The sequence below is a fragment of the Phocoena sinus genome, chromosome 10 (genome assembly GCF_008692025.1).
Source record: "Phocoena sinus isolate mPhoSin1 chromosome 10, mPhoSin1.pri, whole genome shotgun sequence".
NCBI lineage: Eukaryota > Metazoa > Chordata > Mammalia > Artiodactyla > Phocoenidae > Phocoena > Phocoena sinus.
In genome coordinates this window covers 90,861,310-90,880,879 of record NC_045772.1, presented here as the reverse complement: position 1 = coordinate 90,880,879, position 19,570 = coordinate 90,861,310, and the positions used below count along the sequence as shown (strand labels likewise).

The window sequence follows — 19,570 nt, the reverse complement described above, 5'->3', positions numbered from 1 at the left end:
GTACTCTAAAGTCCTGGAATGTTCTATGACAGAATCTTCATCAAAAGATATGTCATTTATCTTCATTTCTCCGTAATCTCTCATAAACATTTACTTCCTTGTCCCTGTGGTTTCAACCAATCTATTTTTTTTATGTTCCACATCTTTCGAAAATTCTTTATTACCTCCCACCCCTTCATTTTTAAAACTTTGCTGAAACCCTGGTGAAAAACACTTTCGGTGGGAACGGTAGTCTTTACTGAGCTGTAAAAAATCACTCCAAATGTGAGGGTATTAAATAGCCTGGACTCGCAGGGACAGCGGGTGGCAACTCAACACCTATTGGCGACTGGTGCCAGGTATGATCATCCCTGCCAACAGAGAGAATCTCTAACCAACAGTGTGTGAACTGCAGGCAAGGGCTGCTCTTGTGCCCTTCCCCCAGCAACTGCCATTACTTCTACATATTTATTTACAGGAGATGTAAGTGTATGAAACTAACAGTCCTAAGTCTGGGGCTTTTTAAAATTTGGTGACTTGTAGATGCTACGTGGAAATCGTTCACATCTAATTCCCTTATGCCCACCCTTCCAAAAAAGCCTACTTTCTAAGTGAATTACATAGTTTGGATTATTTTCTTAAATGATTAAAAAATGAAAGAATTAATGAAACCCAAGTGATGGAGGCATAAAGCAAAAACCCAATTCCAAGGGTGATGACTGATCAGATCAACTTTGATCACAATGCAGTGCAAGGTAAACCTATTCTGAGAAAGTGTCACTTTAAGCATTCATACGGTGAAAAACTATATGTCTGTACAAAATGGGATAGCAGTCTTTTTTTTTTTTTTTTTTTCAGAGTTATGTTTTATTCAGCAGGAATTTTTTAGGACTTCAAGCCTGGGAGGCAGCATCTCAAGTAACCCTAAGAGAACTGCTCGTAGGAGGCAAGTGGGGAAGCCAGGTTATATAGAAGTTTTGTAACAAAGGGCAGGCAGCTGGGAACATCAAAAGATTATTGTAAATTAAAGAAAACCAGATATTCCAAGTTAAGGAATTTAGCGCCTCTTTTCTAAGCATTATTCCTCATGACAGTCGAGCATATCAGAGCATAGGTTCTGATTCCAGAGTCCTGGGACCCCACTCTAGCTTCATGCGGCCATGTGACTGTGGGCAAGGTACTTCTCTGTACCTAATTTTCGTCATATATAAAACGTAAAAAAAAAACCAAAAAAAAAAACGTGCCTACTTCACAAGGTTGTTGTAGGAATTAAATATACTGGTATTTGTGAAGTCTTTAAAGGACATGGCATACAGTCTGAGCATCTTTCTGTAGTACAGTACAGGTATCCAAAATGTTTTTGTGAGAAGTTTCTTTAAACTTCTGTAAAATTTTGATGTCATTGGATGGACGAGACAGGGCGAAAAGTGTCAGCCACTTCTTTTTTTTTTTTTTTGTCAGCCACTTCTGAGCGGAGAGAGGGTCACTGCTCCTGATACACAATCACAAAGGGAGGGGCAAAGCCAGGGCAGACGGCCTGCATGTTTGATTCTGGGAGGCAGGCAAAAGGGTGATTTTAATGGAGGAACTGTTCAGTCCTAGGATTTCTGTCTTTCTTTTCATCAAGTGCGAGATGCTGGCACTCAGTAAATATTTGTGGGGTGAATGAATGAAAAGGTAAATAAGACATAGAATCGCTTTTGATATGTTTGTAATCCAGTGGAGTTCTATGAGATTAGGGTTTTAGGACTACCTGAATCTATAGAAATATGGTGGTACCTTTACTGTCATTCTGAAATAAGCCGCAGGATTTTTCTTTAGATATTTTAGATAAAAGTGTCTGGTAACGCTGTTGTAGAGATATAAAATAATTGGCATATATTTCTGAGAGTGATTTTTTTTTCATCTTATTCTATCTAGTCATTTTTTTCTGGGTGTGTTATAAATGCTTTGAGAATAGGAATCCTTTTAGAGTCATATTTATGCCAGATAACAGAGAGCAGATTCTCAAGCTTGCTTATTAAAATTTTACAAGATTTCGGAGGTTTTGTTGGGCTGAGACCAAATATTTCAGGAGATGTTAAAAAGTAGATTGTTTTTAATACCTTTTAAAAGTAGAGCTTTCAACCTAAACACACACACACACACACACACACACACACACAGCTTCTATACACATTTCTACGTACATCACTGCATTTAGAGCTGCATCCAGAAAATTTCAGCAGACAGTCAGATAGTGTTGAAAGGTTTAAAAGGAAACAGCCCGAACAAGCAATCCCTACAAGTTTCTATTTACATAAAGTAGCCAAACAAACTCCTGAAACTTGTGAGCACTTAAAAAATTTCTTGGTTTTGCCAAAGTTGACAAAAATATAAGCTGAGGCTCTGTTCAAGAAAGGAGAAATAATTTTATGTTCTCAAAAAGTACTCTACCTATGATACGTATTAATAGTTTTGGTTCAGCTTTACACAGAAGCAAACTTTAAACAGAGTAGTCAACTTATGGCCCAAGCCGGGAATCTAAACTGAAGAAAAAAAACAAGACTGAACAGTAAACAGGAAAGGTAAGAGAGGTTAAATTCCCTAGGAAACCTCAGGTGGGGAGAATACTTAGAATTCACATTAGTATTTGCAAGTTTTAGGGTATCTTATTTTATGGGAGTTTGCCATTCCTAGCAACCATGCACACAAATAAAAACAAATTTGGCTAAGTGTTTCTAACATTTTATATATAAAATCTGGGCTTCTGCTCACATACAACAACTAGGGATATCCTTTGTAAATAGTGCTTCTTACTGTTTATCATGAGTTAAATATTAAAAACAGTTCAGGGGCTTCCCTGGTGGCGCAGTGGTTAAGAATCTGCCTGCCAATGCAGGGGACGGGGATTCGTGCCCCGGTCCGGGAGGATCCCACATGCCGCGGAGCGGCTGGGCCTGTGAGCCATGGCTGCGGGCCTGTGCGTCCAGAGCCTGTGCTCTGCAACGGGAGAGGCCACAACAGTGAGAGGCCCGCGACCGCAAAAAAAAAACAACAAAAAAACAGTTCATATAGCTCAAAGGGTATGCACTCCATCACTGGTTTAGGAATACACTCTTCAACACTGCTTAAGGCATTCAGTGAAAACCTCTATAGGAAAGAACACAAAGAATTGGTATTTACAAACCAGACAGAAGCCTATATTATGTCAGGTAACCACATCACAAAAATCAGAAAAGAAAGAACTTAGGAAAGAAAAAGGTATTAAGTCTAAGTTAGAAAATTCACTTCAAAAATCCATGGGAAATGGAGTAGATCATACCTTGAATAACTCAAACTCCTTCTTTGGCATCAATAGCTAATGACAAATGATGAACATAACATAAGTACATAATATATATGCACATCAGGCCAGCCCAAACATAAGCACAGCAAACAGAATTCCCATTGCCACCGCTTTAAGTTATCAAGATCTATAAATTATACATCAATCCTTTATTTTAAATGTTTCCTTGATTCTCGAATTCTAATAAGGCCAGAAGTCTCTCTGGATAAGTGCAGGGCCTGCGCTGGGCTTGAATGCCGTGAGGAGGCAGAAATCCTTACAGAATGGTCATAGCAGCACGTGACCACAGTTCTAGGTTTGGACAGCCTGCATTTTACTAAGCCTAGGCATGAAACTTCACTATTTCACTGCATATCCTATGCAGTTTCAGCTTCTGCGCAAATTTATGACATCATTATGGGGTCAGATGTGATCTTTTGCTCAAGATTCTGAAAATGAAAAGAATTTTCCTGGGGGCATGAGAAAGTAGCTACCACAGGTTCAGAGGCTAAGCATGGGACAGTCCATCCATTCTGTCTCTGCCGGCAGGTGTGATTTCTAGAGATCCTGTCACAGATTTAAAAGCACACAGCGGCGGCCCTGGTCTCTTGTGATTACCACATCTGAAGAAAGATAATGGCGCTGAAACTTGGGTGGAGGGTCTACCATGTGAAGGCAGTTTTTAAAAAAGGATTAGGATTCGGTAGTTGGAAAGTTGAAGGCAAACAGGCTATAATCAAAGTCTATATAGAGGATAAGAGCAAAGGCTGTTGAAGATGAACTGGTAGACACTCCAGCCACTGTCTCAGGGCCATCCTCTGTCAGGCCCCTTGGGTAGGAGGGCTCTGGGTAAGAGTAAAGAGGCAGAAATACTATTTCTCCAAAGGTCAAAAATATTATAGGGTAGAAAAAAAATAGCATTCAGAGGAACAGTCACTGAGATAAACATTTTGAGCAATTTCCTGAAGAAGTAAATCAGAAAAACATGTATAATTCTTCCTTATGTCCCTAGCCACTGTCCCCCCGTTGCCTTAGGAAAAAGGTATAAATTATACAGTCAATTAAATCTCAAAATGACTAATACATAAAAAGTGTTTAAGTCCTGTTTAGGAAAGATGAACTTGAAAATTCGAAAAACTTGAATTTTGCTCAAAAATTGTAATTACCTGTATGGTATGCGTGTAAGGTGGATCCGCACGCCCCAATCCAGACTCTGGAGGTCTCACGATATCCAAAATGTTGTTTGGCACAAATCCAGAATCTCCACTTGCATTTAGAACTTTCCACCATTGCTTCCTATCATCAAGGATCTGTCATCATGCAAGAAAATAAAGGCGGCATTTGTGTACCAAAACCGAACTATGAAGGAAGTTCGATTTTTATTCTTAGACCAAGAAAATGTTTTCACTTTTAATACGCTGACTCCACATCAACATACCGTGGGTTAAATGATTGTCAGGAATTACACTAAGAATTACAATTACTAGTATAGAACAGCTTTGGTACCACTCTACCCAAGGTCCATATTACCTCCCAAGAATGCTTAGCCATTTGCAGTATTTGAAGTACTTAAGATGAGTTACTTGGAAAAAGTCTATTGTCTCCATCCTTAGAACAGAGAGGAAAGGTATAAAAACATTTTTTTTTTTACTATTGTAACTATGCCATATTATATATTAAAGAAGATGGAGTCTCAGTTATAACTGAAGAAAGAAATTTGAGAGTCATGGGAGATTATTCCCAAAACCATTAGCACGCTCACTGCTGGTTACATTTGTGCAAGGGTACTAAAATAGGAAGGAGGAAATATTATGGTGCATCTACAGCTGAAGTGATGACCAGCCTTGATTCCAGAATGAATAAAGGCCAGAAGAAGGAAGAGAGCAAAGTAAGCCAAGAAATCCAACCCCCGCCCCCCAAAGAAACAAAAAACAGATAAAGCAGCTACCCCACCTAAACAGATATAGGTATCTATAATATGCTGTGTATCCTTGGTAAAACAAAGTAACACTGAAGAATAATTTCTTGACCCCAGCATTTCTTTGAGGAAGGTTTAGCTATATACCAGAAAAGGAATACAATAAATCCACTTTATTAAGAGTGAGTATAAAAAAGGTAAAATTCTATTACCTCTAAGATATCATCCTTTTGAACTGAGAGCTCACTGTTGTTCCTTGCCACAAAGTCATACCTGGATTTGGCATATTTCTTGGGTTGTAGATCATAATTTCTACAAAAAGAAAGAAAAAAGATAATCACTCTGCTAGCTTTTCCTAAAGGCTGAAAGCAGAAGTGAAACACTAAGGCAAGCCAATGCCTACCAGAAACCATTTGGACAAGTTATTTAGATAGTAGTTAATTTTATTATATTTTATAGAGTAAGAGAATACGAGTACTTAATTTGATTATATTTTGGAGATTTTACCATTAAAATGAACAAACTATGGCTAGGGTAAAAATAAATAATGCAAAATTACAAAGCTAGTTAGTGCTAAGCCAAATCTAGAATGCAAATCTATGAATTCTTTGTCTATTAAATCTAATATCCGAAATATTGGATATTGCTTTGTTAACCAGCATTTCTACCATGAAAGAACCAGGATAATGGTCGATGTTACCATTCTTCATAAAATTAAAGGAGACTAAACATAATGTCCGAAGTGGTAATTTAAATTATATGTTGATTTCACTAATTCAAGCAATGTCTTCAATTCATTAACCAAATATATATGAAAAAATTATGACTAAGTGTCAATATTCAGGAAAGCTCTGTCCAGTTATCCAAATTGCAAAGGAAGGTATGAGTTAAGTACAAGAGCAATAACACTTCTTAGTTAATTTGTTAATTAATTAGTTCACTATAAACTTATTTTAAGAGTAAGAACAGGTGTATTTTTTTTAAAAAGAAAACTTTAAAAATAAACTACTTTTTTTTTTTTCTTTGCGGCACGCGGGCCTCTCACTGCTGTGGCCTCTCCCGTTGCGGAGCACAAGCTCCGGACGCGCAGGCTCAGCGGCCATGGCTCACGGGCCCAGCGGCTCCGCGGCACGTGTGATCTTCCCGAACCGGGGCACGAACCCGTGTCCCCTGCATCAGCAGGTGCACTCTCAACCACCGCGCCACCAGGGAAGCCCCAAAATACTTCTTTTAATCATTAAATGGCCATTAATAGATTTAACAACATAATTTTAAAATACTTTTATATAATATAATAAAACCTAGTATATCAACAACATAATAATATTCTCTTCGTTTCAATAATGAAATAATAACTTTAATTATTTTTTAACTAATTTTACTCCCTAATCTTCTCCTCCATTTACATCCCCACATTTCCTTTGTAAGAGAAAAAGCAGGAAGGCACTAATGATGTTTGGTCATCCTTCCTCTGTCAAGTGGCCATTCTGCTTGCTGCCCACCAAGATCGTCTGGAATACTGAGTCACAGCGGGGCCTGCAGGACAGCTGTGGGCCCAGTATATCTCGTCATCATAGGTAATCTGCTACCTCTTGGATAGTAACTCCAGGAGAAGAGAAACAGGAACAAAGGAAAATCATAGCCTGTAAACCATACTGGCAATTTTTGGTATATTAAAAAACTAAGAAAATGTGGAAAAAGTGAAATTATGGCCAAATAATTATTATATATTATTATTAATAATAAATTTTAAACTGTGTTCCATGGATTTCCTACCCCTATCTCTAGTTTTATATGATCACGTTCCATTAAAATTTCATTTGAGGGGGAAACGTGTTTCAATCACTCCAAAGGTTAGCAAAACAGTAGTAACTTCAGTTTTTTAATCTTCCTCTCCTCCCTCTTGTTCTTCTCTCCAAATCACTGCTGATAACAGAGAGTTGAATGTACTGTTTAGCAAAGGGAAGAATAACCCTGCCACTGTGTATATGAATCACTGGGTTGTGGTTAAAAGAAAAGTTGACTGTAGTTCTCGTTGAAGTCTTTGCTATCTTGCATGTCTCAGAAGTGACCGCCCAGCATGCACTTGCAAAGTGCTTTAGAATTTACAAATATTTATGGTTTCCAGTTTCTTGCCCTCTATAGATTAAATGTGGGTATGACACTGACCATAGTTATCAATCTGAAAATCACACTTTGTAATTTTTCAGATGTACCAGAGTTTCTTAAGAGATCTAGAATGTATCAAAATGCATGGTCTCCATTTCTGATTTGGAGTTATTGATACCCACCTGATACAGAGTGGACACAGAGATGGCAATAATCTGAGACTTCTCTAAAACATGAATTGCTTTTGAATAGCAGTAAACTATAATCCATCAAAGGTGAGGGTGCTAAATTCAATAGGTGGCTTCCCTAAATGACATTGTAATTTCACTGAAGAGTGAATATACTTCATATGGTATTTACTGCATTCCTGACATGTAATAGAGTTTAAGATGAATAATAATTACTGTAAAAATGAATTCCAAACCTCTGTATTACGTATCAGACCAGAACTTTCAGACAGTTTTTTCAATAATTATGACAAATTTTCTTAGCAACATCAATGATCCAGGTGTCTATTAAGCTATCCAGCTCCTATTATAATAGCCCAGGGTAGAAATTTGACACATAAAGGCAACTGAGATATACAATTTACTCCTTTTTAAAAAAAATATTTCTCTGGCTAAATATTGACAGTCTTAAGATCTATATACTTGAATATCCCTTCATGGCATTTCCTTCACTAATCTGAAATAATTTCTAGAATACTGACAGCTAAGACAGAAAAAAAAAAAAAAAGGAAAAAGAAAGTACTAGGATGAAGAACAAGTTTCTCAAGAAGAATTGCCATGAAATAATTTTTAAACTTCAAAACCGATTTTCACCTGTATCTCCTAAAAATTGAATCTACAATTCAAACTTCTTTGATATGTTGGCATTTTCAAAATGTATTATTCATTGATGACTTTTCTTTGTACTGAATTTAATACGTTACTGGTGCCCTTAGAATAATAACTGTATAATTTCCACATCATTTTACTTAAGTATTACCTCTGTTATCATTCCTGACAAAAAAACCAAAATTTTACATCCCACCTTCTTTAGATTCTATTAAGAAAAGAATATACTGAAGACAAATTAAGGGCATGTAACACTCATAGTAAGACAGGCTTTGAGGTAGGAAAGTACCTCAAAGTGGAGTAGGACAAGCTCTCTACCCCACTTCATCTTAATGATCATTCTCCCATATCCTTGTTATCAATATTTCACCTTTTTTCTTTCTCTTATGTGTATGGGTTGGCCTCTATGTAAACCTCACATGCAGTTTACACTGCAAACAAGATTGAAAAAGTGACCCTATTTCAATTCAATTTATTTCTTCCCCATCTCAATTCTCCATTTTTGCCTATAATGAATTTTTGGAGAGAGAAAAATATGGGAAAATAAATGAAATGTAAAACTGGAAAGTGAATATAAAAAATGAAATGGTAAAAATGGCAAATAAGGCATTGATTCTGTTTAAATATTCAGTTTATACTTAGTTTAAATACTTCTATCTAAAGGAAGGTTTGTTTGTTTTTATTGGGGGAGATAAAGATGGAAATTATTTCCTTTAAAAGTTACAGAGCTGGAAAGATCCTTAGAGACCATCTGGTACAAACTAGAGAGTTTCAAAACAATTCTTCTTCTTAATTCACAGATTCTGTCAGAGGCATCTTTTAAAAAATGGAAAGTTATCCAATGGCATTTGCACTAAGTTAGAATTATAGACTGGAGACTTTGCTCATCAAAGCCAGCTCTATAAAGGAACAACTGAAATTTTAACAAACAATTAATAGATGGAAAGCTCAAAGAAGTAGTGAACAGTGCAGACAGTAGCACCTCTATTTGCACTAAACCAGAGATAATCATCCACAGCTCTCCAAATGATGCCCATGAAATGTTACCTATCTACATGGCGTTGAGGAGTTGGCTTAAAAGCAACAGCAGCTTCCCCTTGGTCCAGATGGGGCCCTCTTCCATAAATGTTATTGAATACTGTGTACCCATCAGCTGGAGGATACTCTGATACACTGGAGTGCTGAAAGACAGAGGAGGAAAGATTAAAGAATCACCAATACTATTTGAATGAGCACTGACGTCAGTTAACAAGAACCCTCCACTACATTGTGGTCAGTTTCATTTTCAAGTGATTGACTATTATATGTTAATAAATTATGAAATGAGGGTTTTTGTCCAAGACCTAATTATAATAAGAAAAGTAATTAGTGCAAAGACTAAATCTTAATTCAGGAAATATCCAATGCTTTTATTGTATAAAAGCAATAAATTCTTTCCTCTGGAATTTCAGTAATAGGTGATTTTGGTATTAGGCAGACTTTAACAGCTTGTATAAAATAAAACTCGTTTAAAAACAGCAACAATGAAACCCTTAACTTTTGCTTTCTATGTTTAAGAAACAGACCTTTACCACCCTAGCAAAGTAAATACTATCACATGAAAATCATCTGAATTCTATGTGTTAAAATTATACCACCCTCTCTCATTATTCTCATTTTTTAAATGTACATGGACACTATTTTTTTAAAATGGCAGCACTATTAACAGATTTACTGTTAAGGAAAACACAGAAACGCAAAAACACATTGATCCTGAGAGTCAATAGTCCGGGATAAGACAAAGCTGGAGCCACTTCTTTTTTGTTTTGTTTTGTTTTTGCGGTACGTGGAGCACAGGCTCCGGACGCGCAGGCTCAGCGGCGATGGCTCACGGGCCCAGCCGCTCCGCGGCATGTGGGATCTTCCCGGACTGGGGCGCGAACCCGTGTCCCCTGCATCGGCAGGCGGACTCTCAACCACTGCGCCACCAGGGAAGCCCTTTTCTCTCTCTTTTTTTTTTTTTTTTTTTTGTTTGGAGCCACTTCTTCTTGCAGTTAACACAACGCAGACATGAGCCTAATGGGCTACCAGGAGGGAGAACCGAAATCTATGGGTCCCATTAAGCAGCATGGCTTTAAAGCTATGGGGCAAAAACAAAGAAACAAACCAAAAAAGTTCATCTATGAATTTTGTATTGTTTCCTTATGTAAAATGAAGTATGGTGGATGCACAACAGACCCTAAAGCGTTGGAATTTCAATTGTTTATGGACTCACTGGGACAAAATATTTGAAACTGGGAATGTTTTAGAAAAGTTCTGAATGCACATTTACTGTAGTTAATTCAAATGACAAAGTTGGCAGGAGTAGGGCTGAGTTCATCCACAGACAGTGTAGGTGAGGTGTCTCCAATGGACTGCTATTGATGTCAAAGTACCCACATTATATTACTCCTGTGGAATATGTATCAGGATACTGCACTTAACGTACAAATACAGATAAACAACTTTTACCATTTCAATACCTTAGCTTAAACCAGCAACAAAGTGAAAAGGCAATCTATAGCCTGGGAGAGATCATATACCTGGTCATATATCTGATAAGAGGTTAATATCCAAAATAGATAAAGAACACATACAACTCAATAGCAAAAAGCAAATAATCCAGTTAAGAAATGGGCAGAGGAACTAAAAAGACATTTTTCCAAAGACATACAAATGGTCAACAGGTATATGTAAGGGTGCTTAGCATCACTAATCATCAGGGAAATGCAAATCAAAACCACACTGAGATATCACCTCATGCCTGATAATAGCTATTGTCAAAAAGACAAGAGAGAACAAACATTGACAAGGATGTGGAGAAAAGGGAACCCCTGTGCCCTGTTGGTGGGAATGTAAATTGGGGAAGCCATATGAAAACAGTACGGAAGTTTCTCAAAAAGTTAAAAATAGAACTACCGTATGATTCAGCAGTCCCACTACTGGGTATAATACTGAAGAAAATGAAACTAGGATCTCAAAGAGAATTCTGAACCCCAAGGTTCACTACAGCATTATTCACAATAGCCAAGATATGGAAACAACTTAAGTGTCTATCACAGATGAGTGGATAAGTAAGATGTGGTATGTATGTATATACAATGGAATATTATTCAGCCATGAGAAGGAAGAAAATCCTGCAATTTATGACAATATGGATAAACCTTGAGGACATTATACTAAGTGAAATAAGAAAGACAAACACCACATGATATCACTTATACGTGGAATGTAAAGAAAAGAGTCAAGTTCATAGAAACAGAGTAGAAAAGTGGTTGCCAGAGCTGGGGGTGGGGGACAGAGGGAGAGGTTGGTAAAAGGGTACAAACTTTCAGCTATAAATGAATAAGTTCTAAGGATCTAATAAAAATGTGGTGACTATAGTTGATGACACTGTATTATATAATTAAAATTTTCGAAGAGAGTGGAACTTAAATGTTCTCAACAACAACAGATAAATATGTGAGGAGATGGATGTGTTACTTAGCTAGATGGGGGGGGGGTGTCCTCTCACAGTGTATACATATATCAAATCATTACGATGCACACTTTAAATATCTTATATTTTTATTTGTCAATTACACCTCCATAAAGCTGGAATTAAAAAATAAAATAAAGAACAAATGGCTTAATTAATTCAGTTTATCACTTCCCTAGGAGAGACCAGAGGCACTACATGATCAGGCCATTTTTTTTGTTGCTGTTAAATGCTGTTATAAAAGGGAGGAGTTGAGGAAACAGAATCACCCACACCTTCTGCCTGGCTCTGAACATAACAGTGAGGTTGGACAGCATGAAGTCACTGGGTCCTGAGAGTGACTGGGAATATGAGAAGGGAGGAGAGACATGATGGCAAGTGACTAACTGTGATGACTACACAACACAGCTCAGGGTGGCTGCTGCTTCAGAGGAAGGAAAGAAGCTGAGTACTGCCACCCACATTTGTCATGCCTTGTCACCTATGCCACCAGATCCTGAATCACCCAACTCTTGTTCTGAATGCATTTATTATAGGTGCAATAAAGTATAATAAAATCTCTCTTCTGGGGATGATTGCATGTTACACATTTTTAAGTCACCATTACTTTGGTCTCTTTTCCAACAAAATCTTAAGATATAAAATCTCATAGAACTGCTAGCAGGTGCTTTTCAATTCATTATTTTCAAACCTCTGAATAAGTGCTTAAGCCATAAAATGGACAATAGTTTACAACAGGAAAATGATAACTCATTACGAGGAAGAATTCTCAATAATTCTTCCTTGAAAGTTACTTATTCTCTGAGAGTAGACAAACTTTTATACTGGAAGCCAGAACACATTACTCTCTCTTTAAATAAACAAATTGAAAAAGAACTCACAAAAGTGAATTTCTGAGGCATGCATTATAAAGTGGATATATTTTCTTATTTAAGATATGAGGACTGTAAACTAGAAATTTCTATGATTTGAAAATACTCAGCTGTAACTATGGCAACAGCAAGTGTATCATAATTTCATGTTTGATTACATTTTTTTACTCTAGAAAAGTTTCCCTTTATGAGGAAGGAAAATTCATTGTGATGAGGTCTGAACTATAAAATACAGCTAGGGACATATGTCTGCTAACCTGCACCCAGAACTGTGAGGTCACCTTCTTAATCACTCAGTTAGAGGGAAGGGCAGTTACAGAATCCACTGGTACCATTACATGCAGCCAGAGGAAAAAATAATTACAGTAGAAAAATATTACTTTCAGAGAAGTATATTTGCTTTATTTTTAAAGTTTCAGAATTTAAGCAATCTTCTATAATACTGTGGCTATTGTCGAAAGAAACGATTTTAAGAAATTTAATTTATATAAATGTTTCTCCCTAAACGTCAGGATATACTCTAGTTTCCTAATTCATTCCTTGATATCATATTTGCCACATTGTAAATACCCACAGGGACTGGAGAAGATTAATCTAAGGGATTAAATAAAGGAAATGAACAGGACTTCAAGGAGGACCTAGTCATTAATTTTCTGTTGCTTCTTCAAACTAGACCTCATTCATCTAACTCCTTGGGTTGTGATCATCCGCTCAGTTTGGTTCAACTTTAGGTAGTGTTTAATTTTCTTTTCTGTCAGAACAAGAATTGTCATAGAAAAATCATTTTTAAGGAATGTGAAGAGATAATCATACCCAATTTCAATCCCTCAATTTGCTCCCCCAATAAATCATCATCTAAAGCTTACTAAAGATCATAAAAGATACACTACATTTTATGATCTCCTCAGGATGTAATAGTGTTATAAGTCATCATTTGGACCTGGGACTGGAGTCCAGGAGGAGCTTTGGCCTTCTAGCCAGGCTGATAGGACTTCGGGAGGTTTAGAATGAGGCCAAAAAATAAAAGAAAGAAAGAAAGAAATGGGACATTCAGGAAAGAGCTGCTTGGGAGGGGCTTAAAGGTCCTGGGTCAAGGAACTGTCTTGAGGGTCTGATGACAGGAGAGGAAAATAGAAAGAACAGACCAAGCAGCAGTGGGGCAATCCCCTGAAAAGCAGGGAAAGTACACCATCCAAAGGACGGGATCACCAGGGCTCAAGGAGGAGAGCTGGCAGGCTGTGAGGTGTGATACGCGCTGGGTTTGGGCTTCACAGGGAAACAGAGCAACTGTCACCATGACAAAGAGGTGAGAGGTACCTAAGAGCAGCAGGACATCTAGTCATTGATTTGAGAGCAATCTTCAGATCAGTAAAGTGAGAACTCACGATCGGAATTACAAGAGAGCATACAGATTACTGCACTTCCCACAAAAGATGATATTGAAAGACTACCTCTGTGGATAATCTTTTTGTTTCTTGCTTGCGATGCTGTTCTGCTGCGTTTGCCATGGACTCAGTCAGTTGATAGAGATCCGGCTCCACCGATGTTCCCATGAAGTTCAGCATCGGGGGCTCCCAACCACTGCGGAACCGTGGGACATAGGGTGGGATAAACTGTTCTTTTGGCCACTCTGCTCTGCAGAAGGACATTAAGACATACGAACAGCAAAATTAAGAAACACCTCCATGCTCAAAAGGATCTTCAGTAAGGCTAGCCACAAAAAAAAAAAAAAAAAAACAAATAACAACAAAAACAATTCACACGTAGTCTGCCCTCTTTCTATCCAAACAGAGAAAGTAAACATGTTTATGCTAGTATTTGATGCTGATACAATGAAAGGAAGTCTGAATTCTACTTTATGATCTGCTTTCACTACATTGCCTCAATTCTCCATTAATTCAACCTTTGAACATAAATATACATCTTTGACAATCTGAGAAAGGAATGTGAAGCTAGAAGTCTGGTGAGAACTTAGTACATAAGCTTCTCTAAGCATCAAATCGTTTCTGATCCTCATCTTTCCCTTCACTCCCCTCCCATCATCATGAAGCCTCCTGATACGAGATGTATTTTTCAAAAGACAAACAGCAGACAATATTCTTAAGGCTCATGATCTTGTAAGTTATGAAGTCTCCTAAAATGAAGCACATTACTGATTTTATAAATTGAATGGATCAGCTAGGTTTTCATCAGTAAAATCAAGTTAGTACTAATCTGTAATATAATCATGACCCATTCATTACTTAGTAACTCTGAGACTTATTCCTATAAGCTCCTAATCACTCATGAACCACAAAAATAACTGGGAGAGACATTATTAAATTCTGCTAAAATATGTTGTTTTATCTTTCACACATGATTTAATTCTTCAGGTTATACTTCTACTGTGATGAAATGATTCTGGTTATTATGTTCCTTTAGGATTCTTTTTTATCTTTATGAGTTTTTAAGTCAGTATATTCACTTCCTAATACTCTAAATAATCAGGATCTGAAATGACCATTTTCTCATGTCAAGGGCTAACAATATGAGTTCCTTTTGATGTAGGTTTCCTAATAGTCATTAATTTTCTCATTTTGAGGTAGGACCCAAGACAAAGAAATTAAAAACCCTGAACTATTTTAGTACTTCATAGTTCTGATCTGATAAATTTAATAGGGTTTATGGGAAAAAAATGAAAAGATCCCTACCTAGGCTTACCACAAAATCATAACCTACATAAATCTAATAGATTTAAGAAATCTATTTAACCAGTTTTTACATAGTATGATATATAAATGATACAATATGCTACATTAATATATAAATAATATGCAGAAATAAATTTAGATAACATTTTCATTCAAAAAAGCAACAACTGCAGTGCCCTTAAAGAATCTTCTGTTTGGTAAACCACTCCACGTGTAAACCATATTCCCACACAAGCAGTTGCCAAGGTCCAAAATATAAGTGGGAATGGTTTATATATATTTCAATAGAAGAACAGCAGAAAAAAAAATAGGAATTGGTCCATTACTTTCAGGCTAGCCTAAAAGCATTACGAAGACAAACTTCCAAGTGACCATACTGAATGATCTACTCTAAGTAGTGAGAGAAATAAAAAGATTCAAATAAATGAGGAAAGCAGAAATCATTTTATCACATATAATGAAATGAGAAATATTTTTATAACTTGCTTGGCTCAGCAAACTTGAATCCTGCAGTTGTTAGTGATTTCTTTTCCACAGTCACCTTACTGATGAGATACAATTCTTAAACTTATCCCCTCCTCTTTTCCATTCCCACCACCATGGTTCTAGTCCCAGGGCATGCTGATTAATAAGGAACCTCTACTATTGCATTATCGTCCCAAGGGGCCTCACGCCTCTAGTAACTTTTGTCCACGTCCTTATTAGACTCAATGACCAGACTGATCTCTCGAAGGTCTGGTTGCGTCGCACTCCTATTCACAAAGCTATTGGTTCTCCGCAGCCTACAGAACCGTACTCCAGCTCCTTAGCGCGGCACTGGGAGCCTGAACCCAGCCCTGCTCATTTTTGTACACCTCATTCATCACTATTCCTCTGTTCCCCATTCTCCACAATCCCCCACTACCCAAAGTCTATACTCGGGCTAAACACACATTCACACTCCATTCTCTTGACTTTTTGCTTCATGGCTTCAGTCACGCTGCTCTCTCTACTGAGCAGGCCCTTTCCCTGCTACGTATTTGTGGAAATCCTCCTCATCCTGCTGAAAGGCAGCTGAGCAAAATAATTACAAACATCTATTTCAGGGCCAGGTTGCCTGGATTCAAATCCCAGGTCTGTCGCTTACGAGCTGTGTGGCCTTGGGCAAATTACTTAACCTGTCTTTGCCTCAGTTGCCTCACCCATAAAATAGCATAAAAATGGAACCTATGTCAAGTGCATGGAAGAGTGCCTAGCAAACACTGTATGTACACCCTTGTTTATACACATATACCTCCTAGTGTTATTATCTGTTGATTTTAAATGCCAGCTCTTCTTTGAAAGCTAAGCACCCTCCTCTCTAAACCCTCTTCCTGACGGCTCCATCTTGCCAAGTGACAGCAGTTCATTTATGAGTCACCCCTGGTACTCATCGTATCTTACACTACACACTTCCATGTTCTCCACTAGACCTCCAGCTTTCTAAGGGTTTAGCCTTTTTCATCTACAACACCTACTCCTTCATACACAGAAGGTTAAATAAATCTCTCACTAGATTCATGTACTAGACAAAGAACAATACTTAAAGTATTATAGGCATTCGATGCTAGACTCATATATATGTTTACCTGGATTTCATCCACGAGTCTCCCAATGACACCCACAGCTGCCTCTCATCGACGTTGACAGTGTAACTCAAGAAATCGATTGCGTCCTTAGTCAGTAGGGGACTGAGTACTGAACTGGCTAGTTCAGGACCTCCTGTTGCCTGCACAACCTAAAATGGCAACAAATCACTTTTCAGCAAGAAGATGGTGATTATTTGTACATTTTCAAAACGTGTAGATAAAAAAAACCTATGATAAAAACAAGCAGCTTTCATATACTCAAATTAAATCTTCATCCAGAGCAGTCTTTCCAGCCCAATGGTGCCTAATCATCTAAAATGAAAAGTTAACAGTTTAACAACTTTCACAGGCTCTATCTATTGGCTTCGTAGGACTGTACTTTGCCTGGAAAGTACTAATGGCTATCCAGAGAATTCTAAGTCAGCTGGCCTAAAGATCGCTGCCTTAAAAAAATATATATCTATTTCTACTGGAAAATCTGTTATGTCAGACTTGAACAATATGGTTCCAGAAATGAGTACTTTAGGGAGAAACAAGGCTCGAGTTAAGTCTATGGCTGTGCCTATAAAGACATAAAAAATAAAGGATCCAGAGAGAAAGGCGAGAGAAAAGATGAGAAGCGGTCCTCCGAATCTATGGTATTTCTTCCCAGAATTTAATTCTAGGAAGTTGCCCTGATTTAAAAGAGATAACTTAATGATTAGCAAAAACAAATAAACAGGTGCAACTCTCTGATAAGCAAAATGATGATAAGTAGACGTCTGAAAGCTGCTCCAATTTTATTACTCAGGGGCTATTTCCTGGTTAAGGGATGGTAATCTCCTAGAGCAGGAACCAGAGCCCTTTTATAAAAATCTCACCTTCCCAGAGATACGGCACAAGAATAAAGGGATTTTTTTTTTTTGAATGGCTCCTGACCGAGAGTCAATTTCTCTCCAGTCATCCAGGTGTGCTGAGCCTGCTATGCTGTTTTATTCCTCTGTGTCTTTGCACATGCTGTGTCCCAGCCCCCAGAAGGCCCTTCCCCATCATTTTAAATAGAACTCTCCTCGGGTATCACCTCTTCTGAGAAGCGCTTCTTAACCCCACAGTGTAACTCTGAGGCACCCTGCGGTCCTCAAGCATGCATATCAGCTACACATGCCATTGTAACTTGGGCCTTATTTTTCAGTTCTCCTCCCTTGAGAGCTTGGACCAAAACTTATCTGACTTTGAACTGCAGAAGACACAGGGTTAGGGGAATGAATGAGAATAAGTGAAAGAAAAGATGAGGGATAAAGGAGGTGGGTAGACCCTTATTTGAGAACAAAACCTACCCTGAAAGCCTGGCATAGTGATTTTTTTTTTTAATGTCCAAGCTCTATAAGCTCTAATAAATAGGCAGGAATAACTGAGAGGGATAGTAAAGAAGTAAAGAAATATTAAAGATCTTTGGTTTAACAGTGGGAATAGGGAATGGAACAAAGGAAAGTAAATAAAAGGCTATGGGCCATAGTTCCCTCTGAAGAATGTAAGTAGGCACACATGTGTGCTGTGGGTACGCTCGCGTGGAGATGCTGAGGATACAGGGAGGGACTCACAAGGTTTAAAGCCACTAAATTTTGTCTGACTGGTAGCAGGCCCTGAATTAATGTTCCTTTCCATCTCTCTTGTCCAAGTGAAATGTCTGGGACTCCGCAGACAGAACATTAAAAGAAGCAATAGAAGTACTATGTTTGGGAGACCATTAATAAGGAGTCATTTTTGAGAAAAGAAAATATAAAATAAAGCAATGTTTTCAGATACATAGCCTGATCACAAAGACTAATTTTTGTGTGTTAGGGAAAACAGTCCCACTATTTTATAGTTCTACTCTGTGTAATGTCTAGATATCTACTTATGATCTGTGAAAGACTTGTGAAAGGAATGAGAAGAGGTGGCAAAAACTGCTTCATAAACAATACTTCCTGACACTCAAACTAAGATAGTATCAAATGTGTTGAAGAATAAAGAATAAAAATGTTGTTAATGAGCTAGCATCACTTTATTTGCATATGGATGGCCTTGATCTAATTTTTAAAAGAGCTTGAAAAGCAACAATTATTCAACAATAACTAAACAAGTAGAAATCGGATACTCTATTTATAGCAACAACGTGCGGAAGCATTCATAAATTATTGATGTAGGCTCGGACTTTCACCTTCCAATTGCTTATCACCCAGTTCTGACGTTCATGCTGATAAGGTTACGTACTTTCCTATGTTTGTAAGCAATATTCATTTCATATTCTACTTCAGGTCTTGTCTAGTTACCCTCGGGGAAAGAAGGATGAGATTTATCCCTTTTTGATACTTGGATTCTTTGTCTCGTTTTTCTCTGACAATCAAGCAAAACCTAGGAGAAATGCTTGAATTTGCTCCATTTTTTATAAAGATTAAAGAACTCAATGACCATGGTTTTCATATGCTCTAAATCAAATTAGTGAAATTTATCTGCTTCACAGTCACAATTCTTACCCTTTAAAAAAAATCATGGAAATAATCACACTAACAATTATCATTTACTGCTATTATTATTCTACAAAGCAATTATTTGCTCTTTTGACAGGACGAACCATTCAAAACCACTCCACATGGGCTTCCCTGGTGGCGCGGTGGTTGAGAGTCCGCCGATGCAGGGGACGCGGGTTCGTGCCCCGGTCCGGGAAGATCCCACATGCGGCGGAGCGGCTGGGCCCGTGAGCCATGGCCGCTGAGCCTGCGCGTCCAGAGCCTGTG

General features: G+C 37.8%; 1 protein-coding gene across 7 annotated transcripts in view; it reads right to left on the bottom strand.

Annotated features, from left to right (window-relative positions):
• The window catches only part of EPS8 (epidermal growth factor receptor pathway substrate 8), a 193,466-nt gene that overhangs the window by 21,667 nt on the left and 152,229 nt on the right, over nucleotides 1-19,570 (bottom strand). For all 7 annotated transcript variants that reach the window (XM_032646849.1, XM_032646850.1, XM_032646844.1 and 4 more), the window contains 5 exons: nucleotides 16,815-16,963; nucleotides 13,969-14,152; nucleotides 9,197-9,330; nucleotides 5,417-5,516; nucleotides 4,453-4,596 (listed from right to left, as the gene is read on the bottom strand). In XM_032646849.1, the coding sequence (XP_032502740.1) occupies nucleotides 4,453-4,596; nucleotides 5,417-5,516; nucleotides 9,197-9,330; nucleotides 13,969-14,152; nucleotides 16,815-16,963 (711 nt within the window). The remainder of the gene's footprint in view (nucleotides 1-4,452; nucleotides 4,597-5,416; nucleotides 5,517-9,196; nucleotides 9,331-13,968; nucleotides 14,153-16,814; nucleotides 16,964-19,570) is intronic.